At 54.4% G+C, this 25,978-nt stretch overlaps 2 protein-coding genes across 7 annotated transcripts in view; both read left to right on the top strand.

The window, feature by feature from the left end:
* The first annotated feature begins 432 nt into the window (after nt 1-432).
* LOC121148192 (left-right determination factor 2-like) lies at nt 433-1,399 on the top strand. The gene is made up of 3 exons (XM_040968286.1): nt 433-743; nt 884-1,091; nt 1,382-1,399. The coding sequence occupies exons 1-3, from the start codon at nt 433-435 to the stop codon at nt 1,397-1,399; spliced, it is 537 nt and encodes a 178-aa protein (XP_040824220.1).
* Nucleotides 1,400-3,768: 2,369 nt separating this feature from the next.
* The window catches only part of TMEM63A (transmembrane protein 63A), a 34,033-nt gene continuing 11,823 nt past the window's right edge, over nt 3,769-25,978 (top strand). For 2 of the 6 annotated variants that reach the window (XM_040968243.1, XM_040968242.1), the window contains exons 1-14: nt 3,769-3,874; nt 7,880-8,079; nt 9,843-9,922; nt 11,556-11,622; nt 12,515-12,552; nt 14,933-15,075; nt 15,739-15,790; nt 16,111-16,219; nt 16,697-16,767; nt 18,900-18,980; nt 19,206-19,329; nt 19,416-19,549; nt 20,969-21,106; nt 23,999-24,152. In XM_040968243.1, coding sequence (XP_040824177.1) covers nt 7,894-8,079; nt 9,843-9,922; nt 11,556-11,622; nt 12,515-12,552; nt 14,933-15,075; nt 15,739-15,790; nt 16,111-16,219; nt 16,697-16,767; nt 18,900-18,980; nt 19,206-19,329; nt 19,416-19,549; nt 20,969-21,106; nt 23,999-24,152 — 1,377 coding nt within the window. In that variant the 5' untranslated portion in view covers nt 3,769-3,874; nt 7,880-7,893. Of the gene's footprint in view, nt 3,875-7,879; nt 8,080-9,842; nt 9,923-11,555; nt 11,623-11,864; nt 12,553-14,932; nt 15,076-15,738; nt 15,791-16,110; nt 16,220-16,696; nt 16,768-18,899; nt 18,981-19,205; nt 19,330-19,415; nt 19,550-20,968; nt 21,107-23,998; nt 24,153-25,978 lie in introns of those variants that run through there. The other 4 variants (XM_040968247.1, XM_040968246.1, XM_040968245.1 and 1 more) reach the window with 4 other exon arrangements.

The following is a 25,978-nucleotide window of genomic DNA, read 5'->3' as shown; positions in this document are numbered from 1 at the left end:
TTGAACAGATAGCAGTAGATGGCCAGATCCAGTCCAGACAGCTCCCTCCTCCAGGTTCAGGGACTTTGGATGCTGAGCTCCCAGGAGGTCCGAGGGGTGTGACCTCTCCCTCACTCTACCTCCCCCCTCTCTCCTTCTCGCCATTCCAGGACAGCCTAGGCCCAGCTATAAAGCTGGCACAGCCCAGACTCTCAGCACACCAGCCACACCCTAGACCCTCTAGGAGCCTTCTGAACACAGCACCATGGGGCCCCTGTGGCTTTGCTGGACACTGTGACTGCTATCCCTGGCCCTACCAGGAGCAGCGCTGAGCATGGCCAGAGCATCCCTGCTATGTGGCTCTGGGGAGGCCCTGTGGGACTGTGGATGATCGCCAGGACCAGGACATAGGAGTGAAAGCAGCACTCTGTGGTGGGGTTGTGGCAGGGTGAGATGGTCAGCCACCTGGTTGTGACCCCCACTCCGAGCGCCCTGCTGACCTTTCTCCTGTCCTCAGAGGTGGCCGGCAGGCTCCTGATCACCGAGGCACACACACACCTGCTGGTGTTTGGCATGGAGCAGCGGCTGCCGCCTAACAGCGAGCTGGTGCAAGCTGTGCTGCGGCTCTTCCAGGAGCCAGTCCCCAAGGCCGCCCTGCGCAGGCACGAGCGCCTGCCCCCGCACAGCGCCCAGGCCCGGGTCACCGTGGAGTGGCTGCACATCCGTGACGACGGCTCCAACCACACCTCCCTCATAGACTCCAGGTGGGGGCAAGGAGGGGCTGGGGTGTAGGCGGGGTGCGGGCAGGGGAATGTGGCTCTGTGTGTGCATGCTTGTGGGGCGGGGCGGGAGGGGTAGCCCAGGCTCCACCCCGCCCTGAGGCTGCGCTCTCTCTCTCTTTCAGGCTAGTGTCCATCCACCAGAGCGGTTGGAAGGCTTTCGACGTGACGGAGGCCGTGAACTTCTGGCAGCAGCTGAGGGAGCCCCGGCAGCCGCTGCTGCTGCAGGTGTCTGTGCACAGGGAGCACCTGGGCGCGGGCGCGTCCAGCACGCACAGGCTGGTGCGCTTTGCCTGGCAGGGGGAGGCTGGTGGCATGTCGAGCGAGCCGCAGGTAAAACAGGACCATTTGGAAGCCAGCAGCTAGCAACTGCATACTGGTGTCCCACATGGGTGGCAGGGACCAAGCACCACTGCTTGGTGAGTTAGTAGGAGCTAGGTTGGAAGTAGAGTAGCTTGGACTGGAATTGGCATCTGATGTGGGATGCCCACCTCATTGCAGCTCCACAGCTCCAGTTTGTAACTGTATCTGGATTTTTGAACCTGATGTCATATGGATCATACTTTCATTGCCCCTGAGCTCCCAGTTGACCTCTGACCCTGTGCCTGGTTGTCTCCCCACAGAGCTCAAGACAACTGTGACCCCAAAGTGCCAGCTGACTGCCAATGACCACACGTTCTAGATTCTGAATTTGCCTCCTCTGACAGTGAGTCAGCTGACCTGTTCTCCATCAACTCCCTGGCCCTGTGTTCTCTGCACTTCTGTCATTTGCAACATTATGTTCTAAGCACTTAGCCATGTGGGTACTGTGACCTCCAGAAAAAGCACCAAGCTCTCGTTTCCTGCCCTGTCACTGAGCGTTGGCCAGTACCAAAGACCTTGGATCAAGTGTGGGGTATGCTTCTCACATGGACTTAGTGAGACACAAAACATATTTGTTCTGTAATTTTGTATTTCTCTATTTTATCAAGAGTCCTAAAACTTGAGGACAGAAAGTTCTACAGTGAATAAGGCAAGTTGACTGGAGAATTAAGCAAAGGACCTGACTGGGCAAAGACTTTCTTAAGGTCTTGTTGAAGCAACATGGGAAGCCAGGTTTGAGATGCATTCTGATTCTAGTGGATGCCTGGGAGACAACATCTTTTTGTTGCTGCCATTCTAACTGTAATAGTGATGGGATTTGATTTCAACCCCTGACAGCAACAATTTAAACAACTATCAAAATGATCATTGCTACAGCCGGCAGCTCTAGCCTGGTCTCACACAGGTGGCGGTGTCCCAAGTACCACTGTTTTCAGGTGTGTCAGCAGGAGCTAGACTAGAAGTACAGATTTGGGGAAAGGCAGCCACTTTCCATACTAATATTGCAGAATGTCTGGAGTAAGGTGCTTTCAATCTATGTCCTTGACCTGGGGGCCACTTTTTTTTTTTTTTTAAGATTTATTTGTTTTCATTGAATAGGAGGACTTACAGAGTGAAAGCTCTTCCATCTGCTGGTTTAGTCTCCAAATGGCCACAACAGCCAGAGCTGAGCTGATCTGAAGCCAGGAACCACAAGCTTCTTCTGTGTCTCCCACACAGGGTCCCAAGGACTTGGGCCATCCACAGCTGCTTTCCCAGGCCATAAGCAAAGAGCTGGAAGGGGAAAGAAAGCAGAGGGACACGAACCAGTGTCCATATGGGCTGCCAGCATTTGCAGTCAGAGGATTAGCCAGATGAGCCATCACACCAGCCTCTCAGATACCGTGGGTTTGTCAGTCTGCTCAGCTTTTATGGTCTGTAAATTCAGTATCCTTGAGACTATTTCCTTCTGTCAATAGGAACAATCCCTGACTTGTACACAGTTAATGGCAGTTTAGGCTGGTTTTACAACCGTGTGCACACTGACACAAGAGGTGCTGGCAGGTTCTCTACTCCCGTTCTGATGTATGCATCCTTCTTTTGATTTTAAAATAATCTTAGCACACTGGAGAACAAATGTGGAAGTCTGCCAATTATGGAGGCAGGGGCGGAGTGAGGACACGCAGGTTGGGGAAAAGATGGACAGGAGCAGTCTAAGAAGCCAGGCCAAGTCGGGGGACCCATGCCTAGGAACCTGCTGGGGTCAGGTGTGGGGTCTTGGCAGCAGGAGACTAAATTTGGGGTAGAGAGGGAGGGAAAGAATGGGACAGAAAAGAACTGGGTGTGTGTGTGGCAGGGAGGGAGGCAAGCGATCCAGCCCTCCCCCGGCACAGGCCAGCGCTGGGATCCGGGACAGGCAGTGAGGAGAGTATTTTCGTCATCACGGGGAGAGATGAAAGCCGAGAGAAGGGAGAGAGGTCAGAGAAGCGGCAAGGCTGCGCATGTGGGGAGGCAGGAGCCGCTCAGGGCCTGGAAGGCCTGGGAGGAAGTTGGTCCCAACCCCTTGTTTTGCAGCTGTGAAGCCTGGCCGACAGAGGGAGAGGTTTGGGCGGCCCCAAGGGGCAGTGAGCGGGCAGTCCTGGGGCAGAGACCTTGGGGCACCATCTGGCTACCGCGTAGGGCCAGGGGGCTGGGCAGGACTCAGCACCCCAGGGCTCGGCCCCTGGGAGCCTTCAACGTAGCTACCCGCGTGGGTGGCTGGACGCGCAGCCTCAGGGTTCCTCAGGGTTCCACTGGTTCCTGCGGCAGGCAGAGCACGCTCAACACGCATTCTTCACCCATCGCCCCAGCTCCCCCTGGGCCTGTGGGGGATACTCAGAGGAAAACAGGGACATGAATACACTCGGATACCCTCCTAATCCGCACCTCCAACCAGGCTGGGCCGGGGTCTCCCACGAATCTGGGCAGCCGAGGCAAAGAGAGCTGGCCCCGGCGGCGGTGTCCTCGCCCCTGGGCGCCAGCTGGCCAGGCCAGCCTGCATCCGGCGGGGAGGAGCTGCGCGGGCCGGGCCGAGGGGAGCCGGGCCGGGCGCGGTCGGCGGCGTCGGGGCCGCGCCGGCGCAGGTGGAAGCTGGAACTCCAAATTGGGCAAGCGGCGGCCGCGGCTGTGCGCATGTGTAGGAGGAGCCGGAGTTTCACTTTGTAACTTTTAAGTAGCCGGGACGCTTCCCAGTCCCTCCAGGTGGGAAAGGACAGCTGCCCCCGCCGCCTCCGCAGGTAAAGTGGGGAGTGGGAGGGCACCTCGGCTGGGACACGGGAACTGCGCGACCCGGGGTCCACGTTGAGTGCCCAGTGTCAGCGTCCGCATTCCCCACCCCCCAAGCCAGGGGGACTCCCGGGCGCAGTTGGGAGAGGGACTTGGCTTTGCAAACTGGCCTCTCTCTGAGGCCGCCACTTTGCGCCCTGGCGACCGACCCTTCCCGGTTCCTGGGTCCTGTGGGGGCGGGTTGCAGACAGGAGTGGACCTCGCAGCCCAACCAGGAACACCCCCCAGGTGTTTTCCTGCTTCCAGTTTGGTGGGGGGCAGGGTTGGATGCCGGAGTCTCTAGACGCGGTGGGAGAGGCGCGGCTCTTTGGTGGCCGCCCTTTGCCGACCCGCCGAGGCCTGTGGCCTGGAGGGTCAGTGGGGAGGGCGAGGAGAGCCCTGTCCGGGAACCGAGTCTGGGGAGCCCCTTGCACTTGGTCACACTCCAAGTCAGGGTCAACCCTAAGCAATGTCCTAAAGGGCAGGGGGCCATTGGTGTGGTGGACCCAAGCTCCGCCCCCCCCGCCCCCCGCTGCTGCCGCCCAGCGTCCCCTCCCCCACCTCCAAATCCCCTGGATTTTTCCCGCCCCTACCTGTTGAAGCTAAGCCAGAGGATGGCAGTCCCCAGTTCCTACCTGGTGGGTACATGGGGGCTGTGGGGAAACATCCTGGGATCTCTGTGCTGGCTGCAGTGGCTTGTGGGCATTCCGGGTCATCCTTAGTGGAGAAGCAGCCCTGCTTTCCCTCTTACAGCCCCGGCTGTCCTCCCTTCCTTTGTATGACACCTGCCGGGCGTCCTCAGATCTGTGCTGCCTGCACCAGGATGTGGAAAGAAGCCGAGGGGAGGTCTTCTTTTGCTTTCACACACCCCTGGCATTTGCTTACTGTCTCCAGCTGTTCCTGGGGCCCCTGCCTGCCTGCTGCTGTGTTTGCATTGGCTAGAGGGATGCCTTAAAGGCACAGGAGTTTTTTTGGGGGCATTTTGTTTTTAAGGCAGAGTTACAAAAAAAGAAATCTTCCACCCACTGGTTCACTCCCCATATGACTGCAACAGCTAAGGCTGGGTCAACCTGGAGCTTCTTCTGGGGTCTTCCATGTAGGTTCAGGGACCCAAGCACTGGGACCATTCTCTGCCGCTTTCTCAGGCCCATTAGCAGGGAGCTGGGTTGGAAGTGGAGCAGCCATGACCCCAACACGTAGGATGCTGGTGTTGCAGGTGGAGGCTTACTGTGCCACAGTGCTGGCCCTGGCACAAGTTTTTTCTTGTGCTCAGTAGGGGCATACTCAGGGCTTCAGTGTCTTATAAGCTTTGTCTCTTGAGAAAAACCCATTTCATGGAATAGGAGAACAAGGCAGGGAGTAGTTAAGGCACTTGTCTGATCTACAAGTGGTGCTGAGATGGAATTCCAGAACCTGCTTGTGTAACCTTTGTCAGGGCAGCCACAGGCTCAACCCCCATCCTCCGCCCTTCCCTGACTTCAGGGTTCCTGTTCAGCTTCCAGATAGTGTCCATACCTCAAGGACACCTTTGGGTGTGCAACTTGATTGTGCATCTAGAAGGTCAGAATGAGCTTGGAGGGCAGAAGACTGCTGGAGCTGCTAGTGCCCTGAGGAGACATGGTGGTGTTGACGGTCCCGGAACGAGAACACGGCCTTTCCTAGCAGAACCATGTACTTCCTGCAGCATTCTGCTGTGGTTTGTGGAAGGGAGGCCTGCGCTTGTCCAGTCTGCCACAAGGCTTGCTGCTGGCTCAGGTGGTCATTTTTGCTGGCTGACTTACTAGGCCTGTTTGGGAACAGCTGTGGGGTGCAATACTTTCCTCTTAGCCTTCGGGGCAGAAGGCTTTCCTACCCTCTGGGTATTGGAGGAAGGGGATGCTGACATGCCTGCTTTCTGGAAGGCTTAGAGGATGACTGGTATCCCCCCGTGGATCTAGCACACCCTAGGGGTGTGGTGTGTGTCTGAGCTGTGCGGTCTACAGTCTGGCCTGGTTCCTGTGGTAGCTGCTTTGCTCCCCTCTGGCAGGCCTGGTCCTCAGTTCCCAGCCACTGCAGGGAGGACCTGCACGGTGTGGCCCAGGGGAGAGCCACACCAGGATGGGGACTTTGTCAGGGGTGGGCTGTGACTAGGCTGAAAGGCTTGTGAGACCCTGGGGACCCCTTCTCCACAATCTGGCTGGACCCCAGCCTCCGGCTCCCAGGCTAGCTACCTCCCATTCTGTTTCTCATCAAGCTTGTTAAACCCACATGGTGGAGCCTGCCTAGGGGTGGGGTGCAGAGCCTCAGGAGGTGCTGAGCAGGATGATCAAGAGGTGCCCCAGGTGCCTACTTGCCTGTCTGCCCCTCCCTCCTCTTGGCATGAAGCCTCCGGGACCATGGGTCCTCCTCCCAGCACCACCCGCCACCGCAGCCGCCCCGAGGGACAATGCGTCCTCTGTGAGCATTTTGTGGATGTTTTTCCTCTTCCACACTTCAAGCCTGCCTTGTCTATTCAGCTGTGTTCCCTACCCCCGATTCTGGCCCTTGGGGGACCTCCCCAGCAGCAACTGTCCTAAGGCCTGCACAGGCCCTGGGCCTAGAGTGGGGCCCCCTTACCTGAGGCCCTTCTCTGGCCCCAGCAGGGCCTCTGGTCATGGCTGGGAGGGGAGTCACAGGGGCCCTGAGTGACAAGGAGTGGCTCTTGAGGCATGGGGTTCAAGGGGTAGGGGTCAAGACCAAGTCCTATGCTTTGGCAGGTAGCAGTGTGTAGGGCAGCTTCTGTTCAGGACCCTTAAGCTGAAGGAGGGTGGTTCCCATCTGCTGCTGGGCATCTGGGCAGGCTGGGCTCGCAGGAGGCTGGTGAAGGGCAGGTGGCAGTTGCTGAGACGTGGCCCCCGAGCAGCCAGGGTGGGGGTGGTCAGCGCTGCTTTGGCTTTCTCAGCTCTGCCACCTAGGGCCTCCCGTGGGCCCAGCCACAGCCCCTTCCTGCCCTGGCGTGTGCTTGCTGAGTGTGGGACAGGAAGGAAGGCCAGGCCTAGTGCCACTGGGTGGGGTCTAGGGGAAGCCAACTGTGGGGCCTCTGTTCAGAGCACCAAGTCTGGGACATCACTACTCCTGTCACCTAGAGTGTCACCATGTATCCTGCATGCCTGAGGGAGTGGCTCAGCCTTGCGGGTAGTCCTCCCCTGCCCTGGGGCCTGCCACCCACCCACCTGCACTTCTGTGGTACAGTGCCTGCCCAGTGTGTTGTCAATGGCTCAATCTGGGGTGGTGTTTGCTTTGGCCTTCCTGAGGCCCTTGAGCAGGCTCTGGGTCTTCCTCCCTCTCAGTGTCCCAGGTCACCCTTGGGCTGTCTCCCTCTCTTCCCCTTGGGCTGCCTGTCTGAAGCCCTGTTCTGGTCTCTCAGTGAGTTCACAGCTGCTGGCCGCCTGGCACCATAGGAAACATGTGTTCTGGGAATCAGTGGGCTGTGTGGAGGCTGTCCTGCCCCCACCAGCTCCTTAAACCTGGGCCAGGTTGTTCTGGGTGTGTCAGATGGCCTGTCTCTGATGTCCTATGACAGCAACAGTGTTTGAGGACTTCTCTGAGGCTCCAAGCAGTCAGCCCTTGACGATCTCACTGTCCCCTTCCCCGTAAGGTGGCATCTCTGTTTTTGTGTCTGTCTCTCCTGCAGGAGTTCTTTGCCAACAGCTTTCCTTGTAGCTGGAGGGATGCCAGAGCTTTAGGGGTCAGCAACAGCTTCTGTCCCTGCCACCCTTTCCCTCCCTGTTTGTTCTGCCTTTCCCGGCCACCTGCCCCTCTGGGACTCTTCCCCACAATGGAGCTATTCTCTGTGGATGCTACCAGGCACGCAGGGGGTCTAGTGGCCAGCTCTCCCCAGTTGCAGTTCCAAATCACCAGGCCCCTGTGGGATCTACCTTCTTTGACTGTGTCAGCGCTGACTGGGGAAATCTTGAGGAAGTCCCAGCCGTGATCTCTGGCATTGCCCTGTTCTCCAGGGAGGGCAGGCGCCATGACCAACTCGCCGTTCCTGGAGCTGTGGCAGCCCCAAGCCGTTTCTGTCCGGGAGCAGCTGGGCCTCGGGGACCGGCCCAACGAGTCCTATTGCTACAACTCGGCCAAAAACAGCACCGTACTGCAGGGGGTCACCTTTGGCGGCATCCCCACTGTGCTGCTCCTGGACGTCAGCTGCTTCCTGGTGAGAGAGCCTGGATACTTGGGCCCCTCTTTGGTTACTCTGTTAAATCTCCCAGGCAGGGCCCTGGAGGAGTGGTGGGAGGGACACCCATCTCTGAGCTAAAGTCCTGCTTATGCTGTGTTCTGACCAGTTAGGAACATCAAGGTTTGAGCCCAGGAGAATTTCAGAGCCCTGCATGTAGGGGAGACACAGAGCCAGTCCCCAGGTTGCCCCAAGGCCTGGGTGGGGAATGGTGTGGGGGGTGGGATGGGAGAAAGGGACATGAATGATGTATGTGGAGCTAGAGTAGCTGCAGGTGTCAGCAACACCACCTGTTTCCCGCTGGCATCCCTGGACCCAGCTTCTCAGAGCTGCCCTCTAAGCTCATTCAGGATAAACCTCCTTATTCCTAGAGATCTTCACCCCTCCTCCCCACCAAGCCCCGACTTAAAGTCTGTCATTGGCTTTCCTTGTATGGACTTGGCATTGGCTAGCCGACACTCTTTGGGGTTAAAGTATCCCTTCTATTCCCAGATGCTCATGAGAGGGTCATGGCTCCTGATGCCATATCCAAAAATGGCATGGAGGCTTGGAGGGAGGAGAGAACCCTCATCCTTAGGGGACTTTTGCCCTAGGAGGTGGCAAGAAGGGTGCCAACCATAAGTTTGCTGCCCTCCGACAGGGGAGGGAGTCCCCCTTCCTGTTTTGTGCTGGGTTAAGATCTATGTGATCGCATTTCTTGCTGCATTGTTGCTCATTCATGCACCAAGGTGGGCCACCTACAAGTGGTCTACCTCACTTTCACAAGAAAGTGCTCTCTGGGCCTGTTGCTGGGGACTGTGGTCCGCTGTCGAAGAGAGCAGCACTCTGTGCCCCAGGCGTTTGGAGGAGCAGGACTAGGCAGGGGCTGTACTGGTGAATCTGGGAGGGAATGGGCAGGCCCTGTTCTCCAGGGCTCGGGGGAGGCCAGGGTGGAGGCCCCAGGCAGGCTGGGTGGGAATGGCTCCCACAGGGCTAATGAGAAGAGTCATGCTGCCAGGTTCAGAGCTGGGTTCGTCCCACCTGGCAGGGTGTGGGGAGATGGGGCTGGGAGCACTGGGTGGACACAGACATGTGGCAGATGCCCACACCCCACAGGTCCAGACAGCAGCTGGCCTGGATGGGTGGAAGGTACTCACTTTTCCTGTAGCATGACTCAACAGCCTCCCACAGACCAGCCCTAACTTCCTGATTGCCCTAGAGAAGTGTCCAGGGGAGTTCAGGCATCCCTGGGTGCCCTCCAGGAAAACAGCCCTGTCTTGAATAACCCAATCTCTGACTGGAAATAACTCAAGGGTCTCTCCCTGCCTCCCTGAGTGGTAAAGGGGAGGGAGGCATGAGCTGGCCAGAGCCAAAGGGAGAGCGAGGGGTAGGCTGGAATCTTGGAGTTTTTGAAACCAGTGGATGAAGTGCAGCCCCTTGAATGGTATTGGGCCTGTATTCAAGAGAACCAGCTGGCCTGTTCCTGGGCCAGCCCAGGAGAGATGTGTTTGTTTGGGGCATGCTGCAGACAGGCAAGGCCAAGGCCAGGGCCTCCAGGGGCTAATGTACTGGACCAGGGTAGGGCTCCGGGGCAGGCATGGTGACAGTGGCTGGTGTAGGGTGTGAGCAGAGTACCCGGCTCTGGGCTGGGAGTGATTCCTTGAGGTTCCACTGCTCCTGGGCAGAAGTGGAAGGCTTGGCGGCTGTGACAGGGTCTCACGAGAAGCAGCTTGATTGACTTTGGGTTTCTTTTCTACTTTTAGATTTTAATCTGTGGCTTTTCCATCATTAGAAGAAGATTCTGGGATTATGGCCGCATTGCCCTGGTGTCAGAGACAGGCAGGTAATGTAAACAATATTAAAAATAAAATAGTGAAAAACAAAACAAAACAAAACAGGCAGAGGAACAGAGTTGCCTGCACTGTGGGTGTGCATGCGTGAGCAGTGGGCCATGTGAGCAGGTCTGCACCTGCACTGTGGCTCACTGACTGTGTTTGCCAGGCCTGGGTCTGCCCTTGTCCTCTCTGTTCCTCACCTCACCCCATAAGGTCAGCCTCATTGTCCTCATGCTCGCTGTTTTAGGGTTCCTGGTGGGCTATGGCTGGGACTTTGAGGACACTGCTGCCTTAGGGCTTGCAGGGTAACTGAGGATGCTGCCCGTTTTCTGTCTCCCGAGTGTGTGTGTGTATCAGTGTTGAACCTGTGCAAGGCACTTGCCAGGGGCTGGTGCTGGCTGAGCACCTCTGGGAGCTGCCCTGCCTCCCATCCACACTGGGCTCTGATGGCTCTTCGTTGCCTTTAGCTGAAGGAGGGCCATGAACTTTCAGTCTGCACAACCAGACTTTCCAGCTCCAGCCAGCTGTTTTGCATGTTGGATCTTGTGTGGGATGCAGCAATTGCAGCACGTGGGCAAAGTCAGGGAGGACTCCAAGGGTGCTCACGGACAGCCTATCACTCTTACACTTGCTCCCGTGGTTTGTGTGGCCTGGAAAAAGGATCCGTAAATGCACTTATTTCCCTGTGTCCTCTCTTCTGGCATTGCCGACAGCCCAAACGGATGACCTTGAAGTTGAGGGAGAGCCTTTTGGCATGTCTGCTGTATTTATGACCTAAGCAGTCCAGGCAGTGCCATCAACAAGTGCACTGGGCATCGGGAGGCCCTCCTGAGTTGTGGCTAAGTCCCCACGCTGACCGGGGTCTCTCTTCTGGCCTCTGTTGCCCATGGGGTGAGTGTGAAGGCCCTATGAGGTAGCATCTGTGTGAGTGCTCGGAAGGGGAAGGAGCGGCATGTTTTATGCCATCAGAGGTGGGACCAGGACAGAACAAAGTTCCTGAATGCCCCTGAGGATCAGACGAAGGTGCCACAACGCAAAACCACTGCAGCGCTGCAACTCTGACGCATGGGTGCTGGCATTTTCTCACCTCTGAAATGGGCACACGTCTTGTGATCGCAGTTTAATCGTCATGGTTTTATTTCTTAATGGTTCTTAAGATAATAGTATGTTTTACACACTATGTCTCTGATTTGAAGAATTGTAGTAGTTACTCCCAGTTTTATTTGATACATTACAAAACTCATTGTGAACAGACAACACTTTGAAGCCACTCGAAGGACAAGTCCCAGGAGTTCCATGGTGGGAGTATGGGCAAAGTTGTGGATGCCTCGAGCCCCTATAATTCATCCCATATGACACGGAGCTTGACACTGCCCCTGAACACGAACATGTCCTGCATCTCAGAGTCATATTTTATCCCAATCATGGGAGGCTGGTAGCTTGGGGTTCTAGACTCTGAGAGGCAGCAAAATACTGGGCATTATTTTAAAAAAAAAATGAAGGACTAAATTATTGTAACAATATGGGGAAAATCAGTCAGGGTGTGGGAATCCCAGACTCTACAGAATTGTACTGTAAAATTCAAAATTTAAAATAAAAATGAAAAAAAAATTCTTGTCATTTCCCCACTCTTCTCTTTAGTGAGTCCAGATACCAGAGATTGTCATCAACTTCCTCCTCGGGGCAACAGGACTTTGAAAATGAGTTGGTTGGTATCTTAGGGAAGGTTGTGGTGGGTGATGGGGAGAAAGGGCACCGGCCATGGTCCTCGGGGAGGGGAAGGCCGGTTGACTTCTTGATGCAGGGGCTGACTTAGTCCTCGAGCAAGTGGCAGCTGCCAGGGAAGGCTGCTGTTTGGATTGACAGAGACACCTTCGCTTGGAAGAGTCCCCGGTGGGAGTGCGGCTGGGGCCATGAGGCAGAACAGGCTACAGCATCCCCCAGGTTACTCCCAGCTCGAGTGGCTCTCATCGTGCCTGTGACTTTGGTGGCAGTTAATTATTGATTTGTCTGCTAGATTATGAGCCAGGTGTGGGCAGGAACCCTTCCTTATCTAGCCCTGTTCCTCAGCACTTAGGGCCCAGCAGGGGCTTAGTCACTGTTGAAGGAATGATAGGCAAATATTTGTCTTTCCCAGCCAGGGAGCAGCCCAGTTCTGGGGAGGGCTACCTTTGATAGACCGGAAGGACACAAAGAACCTCCAGATATCAGTTTCCCTCTCTGAACTGCATTCCAGTGGGAACAGTCTGGTGCCCAAGGCTGGGTTCCTCTCTAATGCCACCACTCACACCGTCTCTTGGAAGTCACCAGTGTCATTCTCCCCAGAGCTGCCCTGGTCTAGCTCTGAGTTGCCTGGTTGCACCCTGGGGCATCTGTGAGTCCTCCGGTTGTCAGCTGGAGAGATTTTTAGCAGGAATGCCAGGCACCTTGTGAAGGGCTGGGCCCATTGTGATTGGGACAGGTGGCAGCTGGACCATGTACAGGCAGAAATGCTGGTTTGGGTGAGAGGTGGGTCAGTGGTCATTTAGTGTCAGAGAGGAGATTGATGTCAGCCTCCCCTAAGACCCGGGTGTTGAAGCTGATCCCCTCTCTCTCTGCAGGGATGCTGCCCCTGGCTGACCGCCATCTTCCGTCTGCAGTGAGTACCCGTGGGCAGCTACTGCAGCCTCTGCCAGACCAGAATGGTTAGGGTGTTTGGCCAGTCAAGGAGAGGACCAGGATGCTGATGCTGAGACAGTCTTTTAGACATGTGTCAGCTCATGTCCAAGACAGCACATGGAGGCTGTGGTGACTTGGGCTACCCCCCAGGTCAGGAGTTTGGGAACAGGAAGAGTCTTGAGGACATGCAGTCCCTGTGGCAGCTTGCGCCCTTCCAGCTGCACGTGGGTCCCAAGGGCTCTTGAAGGTGCCGATGAATTTTACTTTAGCCTATTCAGTGGGAATTGTGTGTTCATTTTCCTTTATGAGATTCTTTATTTGAAATGTAGTTACTGAAAAAGAAGGAGAAATAGTGAGAGAAAAAGGTCTTCCATCTGCAGGTTCATTCCCTAAATGGCTGCAATGGCTAGGGCTGTACTAGGCTGAAGCCAGGAACCTGGAGCTTCTTCTGGGTCTCCCATATGGTTATAGGAAACCAAGCCATTTGAATAATCTTCCTCTGCTTTCCCAGGCATATTAGCAGGGATTGGGCTCAGAAGAGGAGCAGCTGGGACTTGAACTAGTGCCCATATGGGATCCTGGCCCATGTGGAATGCTGAAAGGCAGTGACAGAGAAAGGGAAAACCAGAGAAGGTCCATGCCCTTAATGTCTGCAACAGCCAGAGCTAGGCCAGATTGAAGCCAGGAGTCAGAAACTGTTGGGGTCCAAGTGGCTGGCAGAAACTGAGGTACTTGGGCCATCCTCCACTGCCTTCCTCAAGCACATTAGCAGAGAACTGGATCAGAAGTGTGGAGTAGCTGGCACCCGGATGAGGTGTGGGTGCAGTGGCTTTAACTTGCTGCACCATGACACCCTCCCCATCACATGTTCATCTTTTATCATGCTGCGTAAGGGAATTTTTTCCTTTAGACTGTCATTGTTCTGTTTAATGTTTAACAGATGGGATGTGGACGGAAGCTCTTCTAGGCTGCCCATGTCTTTTGAATTAGAGGTGGAGCTGTAAAATACAGTGAGCTCATTTGATTTTCTCAGAACTTGGGGCCTACAGAGAGATTCTTAAAGAGGTGTTTGGTGATGAGTGCAGGTTGGGTTGTCTGCCATAGAGGCAGGAGCTGGGAGTTGGGCTCCAGATGTGTGTCCTGCTCAGCCCTTTCTGTCCTGTTGCTTTGTGTCAAAGGCTTCACTCTAGGGAGTTTGTTATTTTGTGTTGCACCAAGGGCAGGAAAGTGCTGCCCTGTAAGCTGCTGGCTGCTGTAACTGCAGGTACAACCCCTTGGAAGGAGCTGCAGCAGGAAGAGGGTGTCTTAGCCTTGCTGAGATGTGTGGGTTGCAGGACCATGAGGGCCTGCCTCTCCCTGGGCCTCTGTTTCCCCAAATGTCAGAGGGACCTGGGGACAGCATGCACTTTCCCAAAGTCAGGTGAACCAGTATGAGGGAGGGGGTGCTACCCATGAGAGGTTTGCTGGGATTTGCTGCTGGGGTAGAGTCCAGTGGGAGAAGCCCATGGACTCTACCCTGGGGCAGGAGGAGACCAGAGGAGGCCAGAAAGGAGCTGGTTTACTGAGAAAGGGGACAACATGGTAAGTCCCAAAGCATCGTGCTGTAGCTCGCAGCCCATGCAGCCCCAGGGAGCCCCAGGCAGCCCCAGGCAGCAGCTGTTCCTGAGCTGCTGTGGGTGCCAGGGCAGCAGTGGGCACTTTGTGACAGACCCACCCAGCATACTTCACACAGTGCTCTCCAAGTACTGCCTGGTGCTAGGGTTGTGAAAGCAGGGCAGAGGGCAACAGCAGAGCAGGTAAAGCAGAGTCTCGTTGTGTGAATATGACATTTTCTGGAATCACAGTTGGGCAAGAGCATCCTAGGGTAGGACTGGGAGGGTGGGAGTGGAGCAGATCGCCTTCTATCTCTAGGGCCACAGTGGGGACACAGAGACTGTGATGTGGCCAAGCCTTAGTTAGTGTGTCCACTCCTCTCTCCCAGCTGGCCTGAGGCAGAGGACAGAGTAGGGGATGGCGAGGCGACTCTCCCTGCCTCACTGGGAATGAAAGGCTGGTAACCAATGCACCATGGGACAGGGGGTATGGTACAGGAAGCAGTTCACCACCTAGTCTCCATGTGGTTGGAAACCCTGACGCTCCCAGCCACCAGGCAGGGTGGTGGCAGTGCCTCTGCCCTGAGTGTGGAGAGGGAATAGGCTCAGGGACCCATGCTGTGGCCCCCAGAGTTCCACACATTTCTTCCTCCTCCTCGTGTGGAAAAACACGGAGGGCGTGATCATAGTGCCTCCGCCTCAGGCTGCCCTGAGGGCTGTGTGGGGAGCATGCTGCACGTGCTAAGACAGCGTCTGTGTCTTGGTCAGCGACGACCAGATCCTGCAGTGGTGTGGCGAGGACGCCATCCACTACCTGTCCTTCCAGAGGCACATCATCTTCCTGCTGGTGCTGCTCAGCCTCCTGTCCCTGTGCGTCATCCTGCCCGTCAATCTCTCGGGAGACTTGCTGGGTGAGTACCCTTTTGCTGTGGCAGCAGTGGGTCAGAAACCTGGGCCTCGGGGCAGGGTAGAATAGGGGGGAAGGCACCTCAGGGTGACCCTCTGAGCCTTTTCAATTAGTTGAAGTGCCAGAAAAAAGTCACCCCAAAGTCAGGACAAAAGCTGGGCCCCTACTAGCAGTTTCTGATTGCAAACCCCAGAATTTATATAACTGGGGACATTTGCAGAGTGTTTTATGATTTCCTGCCCTCACCCAGATTAGGAGATCATGGTCAGGGACCATGGAGGATGTCACTCGGTGAAGATCCGAGGGCAGTGTCACATCCCCAGGCACCCCTGGGCATCCAGCTCTGAAGCGCTATCCTGAAGCCACCCAGGATGCCTGGTCGGTCCCTGCCTTGGCTTTGGGAACAGCTTAGGCTGCTGTTGGTTTCCTTGAAACTTTTCCAAAACCAAACCAAACCTCTCAAGGCAAGATGAAGTGCCAGCCTGCCTTTGCCTGTGCGGTGGGTTGAAGGCAGTTGGGAGCATCTTGTAGCAGGCAGGAGCCCTGGGTGGCTCCCATCTCTGGCTGGTCTTGGCATTGTGGGCCATGTCTTCTCTCAGCTCCATGCACCCAGGCTGGGCCATCCCTAGCCATGACCATGTAGCTAAGCATCCGTGTTTCCCTGCAGACAAGGATCCCTACAGTTTCGGGAGGACGACGATAGCCAACCTGCAGACCAAGTGAGTGTCCTCACTGGGGCAGCCAGCAGTGGCCCAGAGCAGTAGGCTGAGGAGTGCCTGCTCCTGCAGCTGGCATGCTCCCGGGCCACAGAACTCTGCGGGCTGTTGCTGTTAGGTGGGAGGGGACTCCAGACAGGGAGGGTCAACGGATCTGGAGCTCATTTGTCAGGACCAGGTACTCCAAGTACTTGTGATGGGCAGAGAGGTGCAGTCCCCACGGCTTTTGTGGGAGGCACCTATTGAGGTGCAGCTGGTTGCCCCAGGTCAGGGCCTGCCCCCATCCTTGGGCATCAGTGCTGATGTAGGCACTGTCCTCTCAGCAATGACCTCCTCTGGCTGCACACCATCTTTGCCGTCATCTACCTGTTCCTCACCGTGGGCTTCATGTGGCACCACACCCGGTCCATCAAGTACAAGGAGGAGAGCCTGGTGAGTGGGGCTGGGGGCCGGGAGGGCCTTGCAGCCTTGACCCCTGTGTTCGTGATCCCACTGAGCAGTGGCAGGCTTCTTTTTGTTTTCATTTCCTGGTGAGTTGTTGTTAGTTTGGGAATTTTTTTCCCCAATTCTGCCAACTTACCCCCGTGATGTGTGGGCTTTGGGCTGTGGTTGCTGAGGTTGGGAACTTTGGGCTGGGAGCAGCTCTTTCCCTGACTTCGTCTGAGTAGCTTGCACCCCCAGAACAGTGTCTCAGTGCCACCACACAGAGGAGGCTCTTGCCATTGCTTTGAAGGTGAACTGCTACAGCCTCCAGAGGTTACTTGCCAGTACATGCTGCAGGGCTCGCCCAGGCCAGGCAGGGAGAAAGCCCTGGCCTCGTGTTTTCGTTGTTTGGATGGAGTGCAACAGCTGGTCCCAGCACACTGGACAGCTCTCGTGACCTCTCTCACTGGTGCGCTTCCCTGGCAGGTGAGGCGGACCCTGTTCGTCACTGGGCTCCCCAGAGAGGCCAAGAAGGAGACTGTGGAAAGCCACTTCCGGTAAGCAGGACTGTGGGATGGAAGGGGTGCTGCTCCCCTTCTAGATGGGGTCACCACAGTTCCGTGGGCAAGCACCTTAGGGGACACCTTGTGCCTTCTACCTAGTGTCAAGGTGACACCAGAGAAAGACCTGGCCCTGCCACCACGGTATCAAATGCCTGCCAGGTGCTGGCATTACTGGGGCTGTGAGAGGGGCGAGGCTAGGGTGACCCAGTCTCTGCAGGCAGCCACAGTGGCCCCAGATGACCCTGCGGTGTCCAGAGTACAGGTGCGTATGTGTGGAGGGAGGTATGATACATGGGAAAAAAGTGGCTGGCCCTGGCTTCTCAGTGACACCTGAGGGAGTCACCTTGCAGAGTGAGAGGTACGTGAGCTGTTTGTGTGCCAGCCCACAAGCAGGAGCCTCAGCGGGGGAAGGGCCCCAGGCCACGTGCACCTGTTGGCTTGGCTTCCCAGCGAGCAGCTGCCCCAGCAATGCCTGCGGGTGGAGGATAGTACAGATGTTGTCCCAAGACACACACAGACTGGGAGAGAGGCCTGGAGTCCTCACGTGAATAAGGAAAAAGGGGCGAGGGGTGAGGGCTAGCAATCCAGGAGGCTCCTGGACCCTGAGCCAGAGGACTTGAAAGTCCACCTCAGAGGCTGAGGTTGGTTTGGTGCTTGTAGCCACTCATTTCTTACGTGGATTAGAAACTGGCTTCATGTTAACTTTGTGCGGTTGATGAAGCGGGTACTCACTAAGTGAACTGTTAGTTATAACTAGCATTGTGAGATGAATGTTAACAGTTCAGAAACTACGAATCATTGAGGGAAAACCACTTATGTGTAAACACTTGATACCAAAGTTGTTTTTCCCAAGTCACATGCCTCACACCATTGGGAGACCCTGGTTCCGCTTAGTGTTGGCTTAGCAGGAAGGCTGCTTCCCACACGGCCTGTGAGTCTCCTGTTTCTGTTACGAAGCGTTGTGCTGAGCGAGCTGCTGGTGTGGATTCACCTCCTGGTGGGATTGCTTCAACTGGGGCTGCCCCTCAGAGCTCTTACAGAGGCCTGAGATTGCCCTACTGATTTTTAAAATAATTTTTAAAAAAACTAATTTGGTTTTATTGGAAAGGCAGATCAGATTTACAGAGAGACAGAGAGAGGGATGCTGGTTCACTCCCTAAATGGCTACAACAGCCAGAGCTGAACTGATCCAAAGCCAGCAGTTTCTTCCAGGTTTTCCATGCAGGTACAGGGTTCCAAGGATTCAGGCCATCCTCTGTTGCTTTCTCAAGTCAAAAGCAAGGAGCTGGAAGGGAAGTGGAGCAGCTGGGACATGAATTGGAGTTCATATGAGATGCTGGCACCGCAGGCATCAACTTTACTCATAATGCCACAGCACAAACCCTGTGTAGGTTGGGATTTATGTGATCCTGCAGCCAGGAGTTGTGTGTGTGGTTCTTTGTGTGTGGTGAGGGCCCTTGTATGATGGCTGTGGGCCTGGGACCTGGAGCCATGCCTAGGTCCTAGGTCAGACACTGGCCAGCTGCGTGACCAGGCACAAGCTGCTTCACCTGTGGGTGTCTCGTTTTCTGATCCAATGAGGATTCAATAAGTTAGTACGTGTAATGGTACCTGGCCAATGTTAAGTGTGTATTTTGCTGATTGTTAGATATTTTCTGGATGAGAATCTTTTGCTTCATTCAACCCTCTAAGGATCTGTGACATTCAAAAATGTTACAGACTCAACAAGATTTCAGTGATGGCCGGGATAGATTCTGATCTGAGACAGGCCATGAATCCGCTTGCGGGTGGTGGGTGTCATAGGGAAAAGTAGCCAGCTAATTGAAAGTCAAGTAGGTAGAAGCCTGGCCGCCATCTGTTGGTTCACTCCCCAATGGCTGCAATGGCTAAAGTTGGGCTAGGAGCTTCTTCATGTCTCCCATGTGACAGGGGCCCAAGCACTTGGGTTGCATTCTGCTTTCTCAGGCACATCAGCAGGGAACTAAATCAGAGGTGAAGAAGTCAGGACTTGAAATGTTGCCCAGGTGTTATGTCAGCCTTGTAGGCAGCAGCCTAACCCGTCCCCTTTACAGTGCTAGCCGTGAGGGTTCCCCTTCACAATAACTGTCATTTGCTTCTGGCCACAGGGACGCATACCCCACGTGTGAGGTGGTGGATGTGCAGCTGTGCTACAATGTGGCTGAGCTGCTCTACCTGTGCCAGGAAAGGTAAGGGGGGCAGTGGGTGGGCCCGTAGCTTCCTTGCACCCCTCCCCTTGGCCCCTCTCTCCCTTCCTCCTCCTTTGCTGGCCTGGGATCCACCAGCCAGCAGAGGAAGCCCTGCCCTGCCTTGAGGAAGCAGCCAGACTGCCCACTTTTTCTTGGCCACTGATAATCACACTGTGGACGTGGGGTCCATGCCAAGGGACTGGGTCTGAAGTCTGTTCCCTTCAGGAAGAAGACAGAGAAGAGCCTGGCCTATTACACAGATCTGCAGCGGAAGACCGGTCGGCCCACGCTCATCAACCCCAAGCCCTGTGGCCAGTTCTGTTGCTGTGAAGTTCGCGGGTGTGAGCGTGTAAGGATTCCGTGCTCTCCGCCCTGGGAGTGGGCCCTGACACCTGCCGGGACAGCCTCAGTCCACCAAGCTGTGTCTTGTGGCAGGAGGATGCCATCGCCTACTACACACACTTAAAGGATGGGCTACTGGAGCGGATCACAGAGGAGGAACGCCGGGTCCAGGACCAGCCCCTGGGAATGGCCTTCGTCACCTTCCAGGAGCAGTCCATGGCCACCTAGTGTGTATGGGCATTCCAGGCCTGGCCCACTGAATCCCTGCCCCCCCCCTCTCTTGGGTAGACAGTGCTTCCTTCATTCTGTTGATGCACCCAGCCCCTAAGTGTGTGACAGCAGTGGGGAGGGGACATGGGTGGTGCGTATAGAGTGGTGGCTCCAGCTGACACTCTGGTCCACCATGGGCTGCCTCCCTCACCCCGACAAGGCACCTGCCAGCAGCCGCAGGGTCCATCCCAGTGGCTCTGTGCCCTGCACTCTGCCGTGGGGGTGGTTATATCTCCTCCTCATATGCCTGGTGGGAACATGGCCCCTCCTTTTGTCCATGGCACCCCCGTCCCTGCTCCTCCGATGGATGTCACACTTCCTGGGGAAGGCCCCCAGCTTGGAGAAGCCTAGAGCTCAGAGCTCACGAAGTGTCTTCACCCCTGGGATCTTGGTGTCACCTCACCCTGGGAGCAGCAGGTGGATGGGGTTGGGAGAAATATGCAGAAAGGAGGCCAGTCCGGTGCTTGTCCCCTCCCTCCTGGGCTTAGGCCTGGTGGCCCTGGGGACCACGTCCTGGTGGAAGTCAGTATATGAAAAGTGTTTGGTTTGTAAGAAAGATTTGTTTTATTTATTTGAAAGGCAGTTACAGAGAGGAATCTTCCACTTGCTGGCTCAGTCCTCAAATGGCTGCAATGCCCAGAACTGGGCCATGGCAAAGCCTGGGACTCCAACCAGAACTCCCACATGGGTGGCACGGGATCAAGCATTTGGATCATCTCCTAGTGCTTTCCCTGGTACATAGCAGGGAGCTGGAAGGAAAGTGGAGCAGCTGGGACTTGAACCAGCACTCCCATCTGGGATGCCAGCCTTGTAAACAGCAGCTTCACCTGCTGCACTTAATGTTGGACTCAGGAAGCTGTTCTGATTCAGGCGTTGGAGTTGGTGGGTTCCTTATGGGAGGCTAAAGAGGGAGCAGGGGCAACCCCCTGAGAGAGATGGTCGAGGCTGGGGTGCTGGGGAGGGGAGTTCAGGATAGGATGTGTCGTTTGGCACTATTCTGGGGCTAGGCTCAAAAAGTGGAAATGGATGGTGAAGCTGCTAGGCTGGCAGCAGGATCGAGTGGACAGAGTTCAGGAGGTGGCCTAGGCAGGAGCAATATGGGGGTGCCTGGACCCAGCCAAGGGGAGCCTCACTCCCCTTCATGGAGGAAGATGCATGGGGTCAGGGTCTCTTGCCTGCAGGCCTGTCAGGTTAAGCACTGTCATCCCTGGGCTGGTGCCATGGGAGGTCCCTCCTCTGTAGTCTTCAGTATAACAGGAGAGTAGTGGGGAAAACTCCTGCACCACCAAGCTGGTGTGCCCCTTAGTCTGTCTTGGCCACATGCATGTACGGTGTGCTGGCAGGCCTGGCCCCCAGTGCTTTCTGCATTCCTGCAGCATCCTGAAAGACTTCAATGCCTGCAAGTGCCAGGGCCTGCACTGCAAAGGGGAACCCCAGCCGTCCTCCTACAGCAGGGAGCTCTGCACCTCCAAGTGGACGGTGGCCTTCGCCGCGTACCCTGAGGATATCTGCTGGTGAGCCCTGGGCTGGGTCTGGGTGAGTGAGTGAGTGGGTAGGTGGGTGAGTGGGTTGTGAGCTGGAGTCCAGCTGTTTTGCTTCAGCTTGCCTCCCTCTGGGCCCTCTAGTGGGCAGAAATGAGGTACAAACTACCAGCAAAAGGAAACAGTTGCAGTTCATGTTCCTCCGGAATCTGCCAGTACACTGTGGCTCTTTGCTGCAGGAAATGCCTGCAACTGTGGGCAAAACCAAACCCTTGTGATTCTCTTTGGGGTACCCACAATACTTGCATTATCATTGTTGTGCCTTGGGGCCATTGTTAAAGTAAATAATGGTCATTTGAGCACAAGCACTGTGCGGCTGTGCCAGGAGATGTGATAACCCAGATGGTGAGCAAGTGGCTGATGGGTGAGTAGCATACTCAGTGGGGATACGCTGGGCAGAGGGGTGAGCCGCATCCAAGACAGGACGGAGCAGGACAGTGAGAATTCTCATGTGCTGCTCAGAGCCATATGCACTTGAAGACCTAGATTTTTATTTCTGGAATTTTCTATGTGCATTTTTGGATCTCATGGGCTGTGGGCCACACCCATAGGAAGTGCCACTGCAGATTAGGGAAGGCTGCTGTGTAGCCAAAATGTTATCATCTCAATGTGGCAGCATTTTTTTTTAAGTTAAGCTGGTTTTCTCATTCTCTTTCATGCTTCATTTAGGGAGTTTATGTAGTTCATGCCCAAGCAGTGACATTCCATGTGTAGCTGTGGCTGTCATCTCGACAGTGCAGCCTGAGGTCGGGTAGCAGTCTAGGGGTCTGGCTGGTGAGGGGAGCATGTCCATGTGGCCACTGGCAAGCCAACCTGAGGCAAGGGCAGCCACCACAGGAGCCCTGGCATGATAGCCCATGCAGCATGGCCTGAGTCCATGTATGGAATGGACAGGTTGCCTTTATCACACCGGGGTCCAAGTTCAGGGGCTCCCTGAGCTTGGGTTTGCTGTGTGGTTCTGCCCTCAGGAGGGGTGAGAGGCCCAGAGACACCAGGCCTCGTGGGGGAGAATGCGTCGCTGGCCACAGAGACATGTCCGGGAGCTGCACACAGGAGGCTTCTGTGGTCAGTCTAGTGCCTGTGGGACCCATTCAGCCAGTCCCCAGCCAGGGGAGAGTGACCTGTTTTCCCTCTGAGCTCCCTGGTCTCTCTTTGGACAGGACATCCTGGAATTCATGGCAGCAATCTTGCCCGTTACCTCTGATACCCATGCAAGCCCCCAGCCAGAGTCCCTAGGCTCATCCAGGGCCTGTTCCTATTTGACCTTTTGGTGTTTTGTTTTATTTTAATTACATCTGTACTAGGAAATTTCAAACTTGTTTTTGTAACCAAAACTTTAATCTCAAGGATTCTTAGAAAAACAAACTATAAATGACAGCATGAGAAAGATAATCTTGCCCAGTGACTTCAAGTTCAGCTCTGCAGCATCCCTTTAAACTGGCAGGACATAATTAAATTTCAAAATCTCAAATTTCCCAATACAGACTGTGTTTGTTTGTTTTTGAGGATTTATTTTTATTGGAAAGGTAGATATACAGGGAGAAGGAGATTCAGAGAAACATCTTCCACCTACTGGTTCACTCCCCAAGTGGCTGCAACAGCCAGAGCTGAGCCAATCTGAAGCCAGGAGCTTCTTCTGGGTCTCCCATGTGGGTACAGGGTCCCAAGGCTCTGGGCTTTCCTCAACTGCTTTCCCAGGCCACAAGCAGGGAGCTGGATGGGAAGTGGAACAGCCGGGGCATGAACCAGCATCCCTATGGGATCCCAGCTCATGCAAGGTGAGGATTTAGCCACTGAGCCATTGCACCAGGCCCCAAGGAACAACCTAAGGACCTTTCCACCCAAGTGAGGATAAACTTTCAAAACTTACCCGATTCTATACCAACTTGACAACTTCGGCCCAGAATTTGACTGAGTTTTTTCTAAACCTCTCATCTATTTTAATGGTGCAGCGTATATTTTGACCTACTGGCTTGTGTCACGGCAGCTCTTAGAAGCTGCTTATGTATCTAGCTGTGTGCTGTATGCCAGCTATGAAAAAAACACATCTTGGTTCCCTTTTGACGCTGTTTCTACAGCATTAAAACATCATATTTTGTGTCACTAGGCAGGAGTTAGAGGTCATTAGTCCATGCAAGACTAAAACTCAAAACTAAATTCAATCTTGCTTAAGGGACATTGTAAAGTAGTGATTTTTAGAATTATATACCTCATATGACTCATTTTAAACCACAAGAATTACATCTGTTTGTGTGTCATTGTTCTAAGAGACAAACAAATTTCAATAGCTAAAACATCTTAAAAATGCACCAAGCTTATGAAGTCTTATGGGAAACTTGCATATTCTTTGCATACTCCTGTCAGATGAAGCTGTTTCCTGTATACCACTTCTCCTGCAAACTGGTCTTCTATATTTTTAAAAATTTGACCTAAATTGGCTGTGAGAACTAGGAAAAGGATTACGTTACATTTATTTGTTTGGAAGGCAGAGTTACAGAGAAAGAAGGAGACATACAGAGACCACCTGTCTACTTGTTCGTTCCCCAGATGCCAGGGCTGGGCCAGGCTGAACCCTGGAGCTTCATCTGGGTCTCCCAGATGAAGGCCCAAACATTTGGGTCACCCTCTGCTGCTTTCCCAGGTCATTAGCTGGGAGTTGGATTGGAAATGGAGCAACTGGGACTTGAACCAGTTTCCGCAGAGAATGCTGCATCCTAAGTGGCTGCTTTAGCTGCTGTGGCATGATGCCGGCTCCCATCTGTCTGTCCTTTGGATGCCCTGAGCCAGGGCACTTTTGTGTCATTGGGCCTGAATGTGGCTGTCAAAGCTGCCTCACTATGTGTCCTCCGCCTCTGCCCTTTGCAGGAAAAATCTCTCCGTCCAGGGGTTCCGCTGGTGGCTCCAGTGGCTGGGCATCAACTTCGTCCTCTTCCTGGGGCTATTCTTCCTGACCACACCCTCCATCATCCTGTCCACCATGGACAAGTTCAACGTCACCAAACCCATTCATGCACTGAATGTGAGTGACTATTGGCAAGGGCTGGTGAGAGGAGGACGAGGTTGGGGGTAGGGGTTGAGGGGTGGAGGACAGACAGGAACTGAGGGGCGTGATGGGGGTCAGGCAGGGGAGGGACAGGGACAGAGGAGTGTGAAGGGAGGCTGAGCCTATAGGCCGTGTCCCTCAGCTCATGTGTGCAGGCTAGCTCTGTCCATTACAGACAGCACCTTTATAGTAATGTGAAAAATACATTAAAAAGGATTATTATCATTATTTAAATATTTATTTAATTTTATTAGAAAGACAGATATACAGAGAGGAGAAGAGACAGAGAGGAAGATCTTCATCCGTTGATTCACTCCCTAAGCTGCCACAATGGCAGAGCTGAACCGATGCAAAGCTAGGAGCCAGGAGCCACTTCCAGGTCTCCCATGCAGGTGCAGGGCCCCAAGGCTCTGGGCCATCCTCGCCTGCTTTCCCAGGCCACAAGCATGGAGCTGGATGGGAAACTGTACCACCGGGATTAGAACCAGAGCCCATATGGGATCCCGGTGTGTTCAAGATAAGGACTTTAACCGCTAGTCTACCACGCTAGGTCCTAAAGGATTGATTTTTATTGTAAAGGCAGTAACAACAGGGAGAGAAATCATGCATCTGTTGATTCACTTCCCAAAGGCCACAGTGGCAGAACTGGGCCAGTCAAAAGTCAGGAGCTTTTTCCGGATCTCCCTAGCATGCAGGATCCCAAGCATCTGTCATCTGCTGCTTTCCCAGGCATGTTAACAGGGAGCTGGATCAGAAGTGGAGCAGCTGGGACACAAACCAGTGCTCATGTGGGATGCTGGCAATGCAGGTAGAGGCTTAATATGTTATTCCATGGTGCTAGTCATGGACAATACATGAATAGAATCAATCAAATGTTCTGTGGGGCCATCTGAATGGAATGGGATATGTTTAGTCAACTAAATGAACATCCATTAAAGATTGTGTAAACTGCAGCAAACATAGCAGCTTCAGGTAAAAGCAGAATTTCCTATGCACATGGCAGACTCCATGGGAGACAGGAGCGAATGGGCAGCGCTTCCGTGTTTGGGGTGGCAGGGTCATGGATGAGTCATCTTACGTTTTGGTTTCTGTCCATTATTTTACACAGTCATATGTTCAGAAGGCTCAGCAGGCTCAGTGAGATGGCAGCTTCGTGCCCTGTAAGTGGGCGTCTGCCTTCACACGGGCAGTGATGTCTCCCGGGAGCTTTGTTGAGACTTCGCCCTCCATCTTCTCCCTTTTACCCTTGGCATTTGGCTGATGAGCCTCTGAGAAGGCAGCCTGGCAGGGTGCCTGCGGTCCTGGTCTTTGCTATCCCCCATGAGGAGCTCGAAACCTGTTTCCCACCCCAGAAAGGTGCAGGCACCTGTTGTGTCACACTGCCAGGTGACCGTGAGGACCACTCAGTAGACAGTGGTGCTCTGGCCTGGCGTGTGACAGATCTGCCCAGACATGGGGCTGCTTGTTGGAGGCTGACAGGTCCGTTTCTTTGGTGGTCTTGTGACCTAGGATGGGCCTGTTCTCTGGAAGAAGGGTCTGTTTTGTCTGTTTAGCACAAACCACATCCTTGTTTTATTGTTTCTAATTCCGGTTTCAATTTCTTTATAGCAAACTTCTTTTTAAAGACATATACGTCTATTTTTTTTAAACTTTGAATTTTATGGTACAATTATGTAGGGTCTGGGATTTCCCCCCACCAAAAAAAAATTCTACCCCCTGACTGATTTTCCTCATATTGTTACAATAGTATGGTCCTTCATAACAAGTTATAATTTCATCAGTCTGTTTTGTTTTTTAAGATT

This window comes from Ochotona curzoniae, unplaced genomic scaffold (assembly GCF_017591425.1).
Source record: "Ochotona curzoniae isolate NIBS_2020 unplaced genomic scaffold, NIBS_Ocur_1.0 scaffold_4683, whole genome shotgun sequence".
Classification (NCBI taxonomy): domain Eukaryota; kingdom Metazoa; phylum Chordata; class Mammalia; order Lagomorpha; family Ochotonidae; genus Ochotona; species Ochotona curzoniae.
The sequence above is the reverse complement of the archived record's forward strand: the minus strand, read 5'-3'. Positions and strand labels throughout refer to the sequence as shown.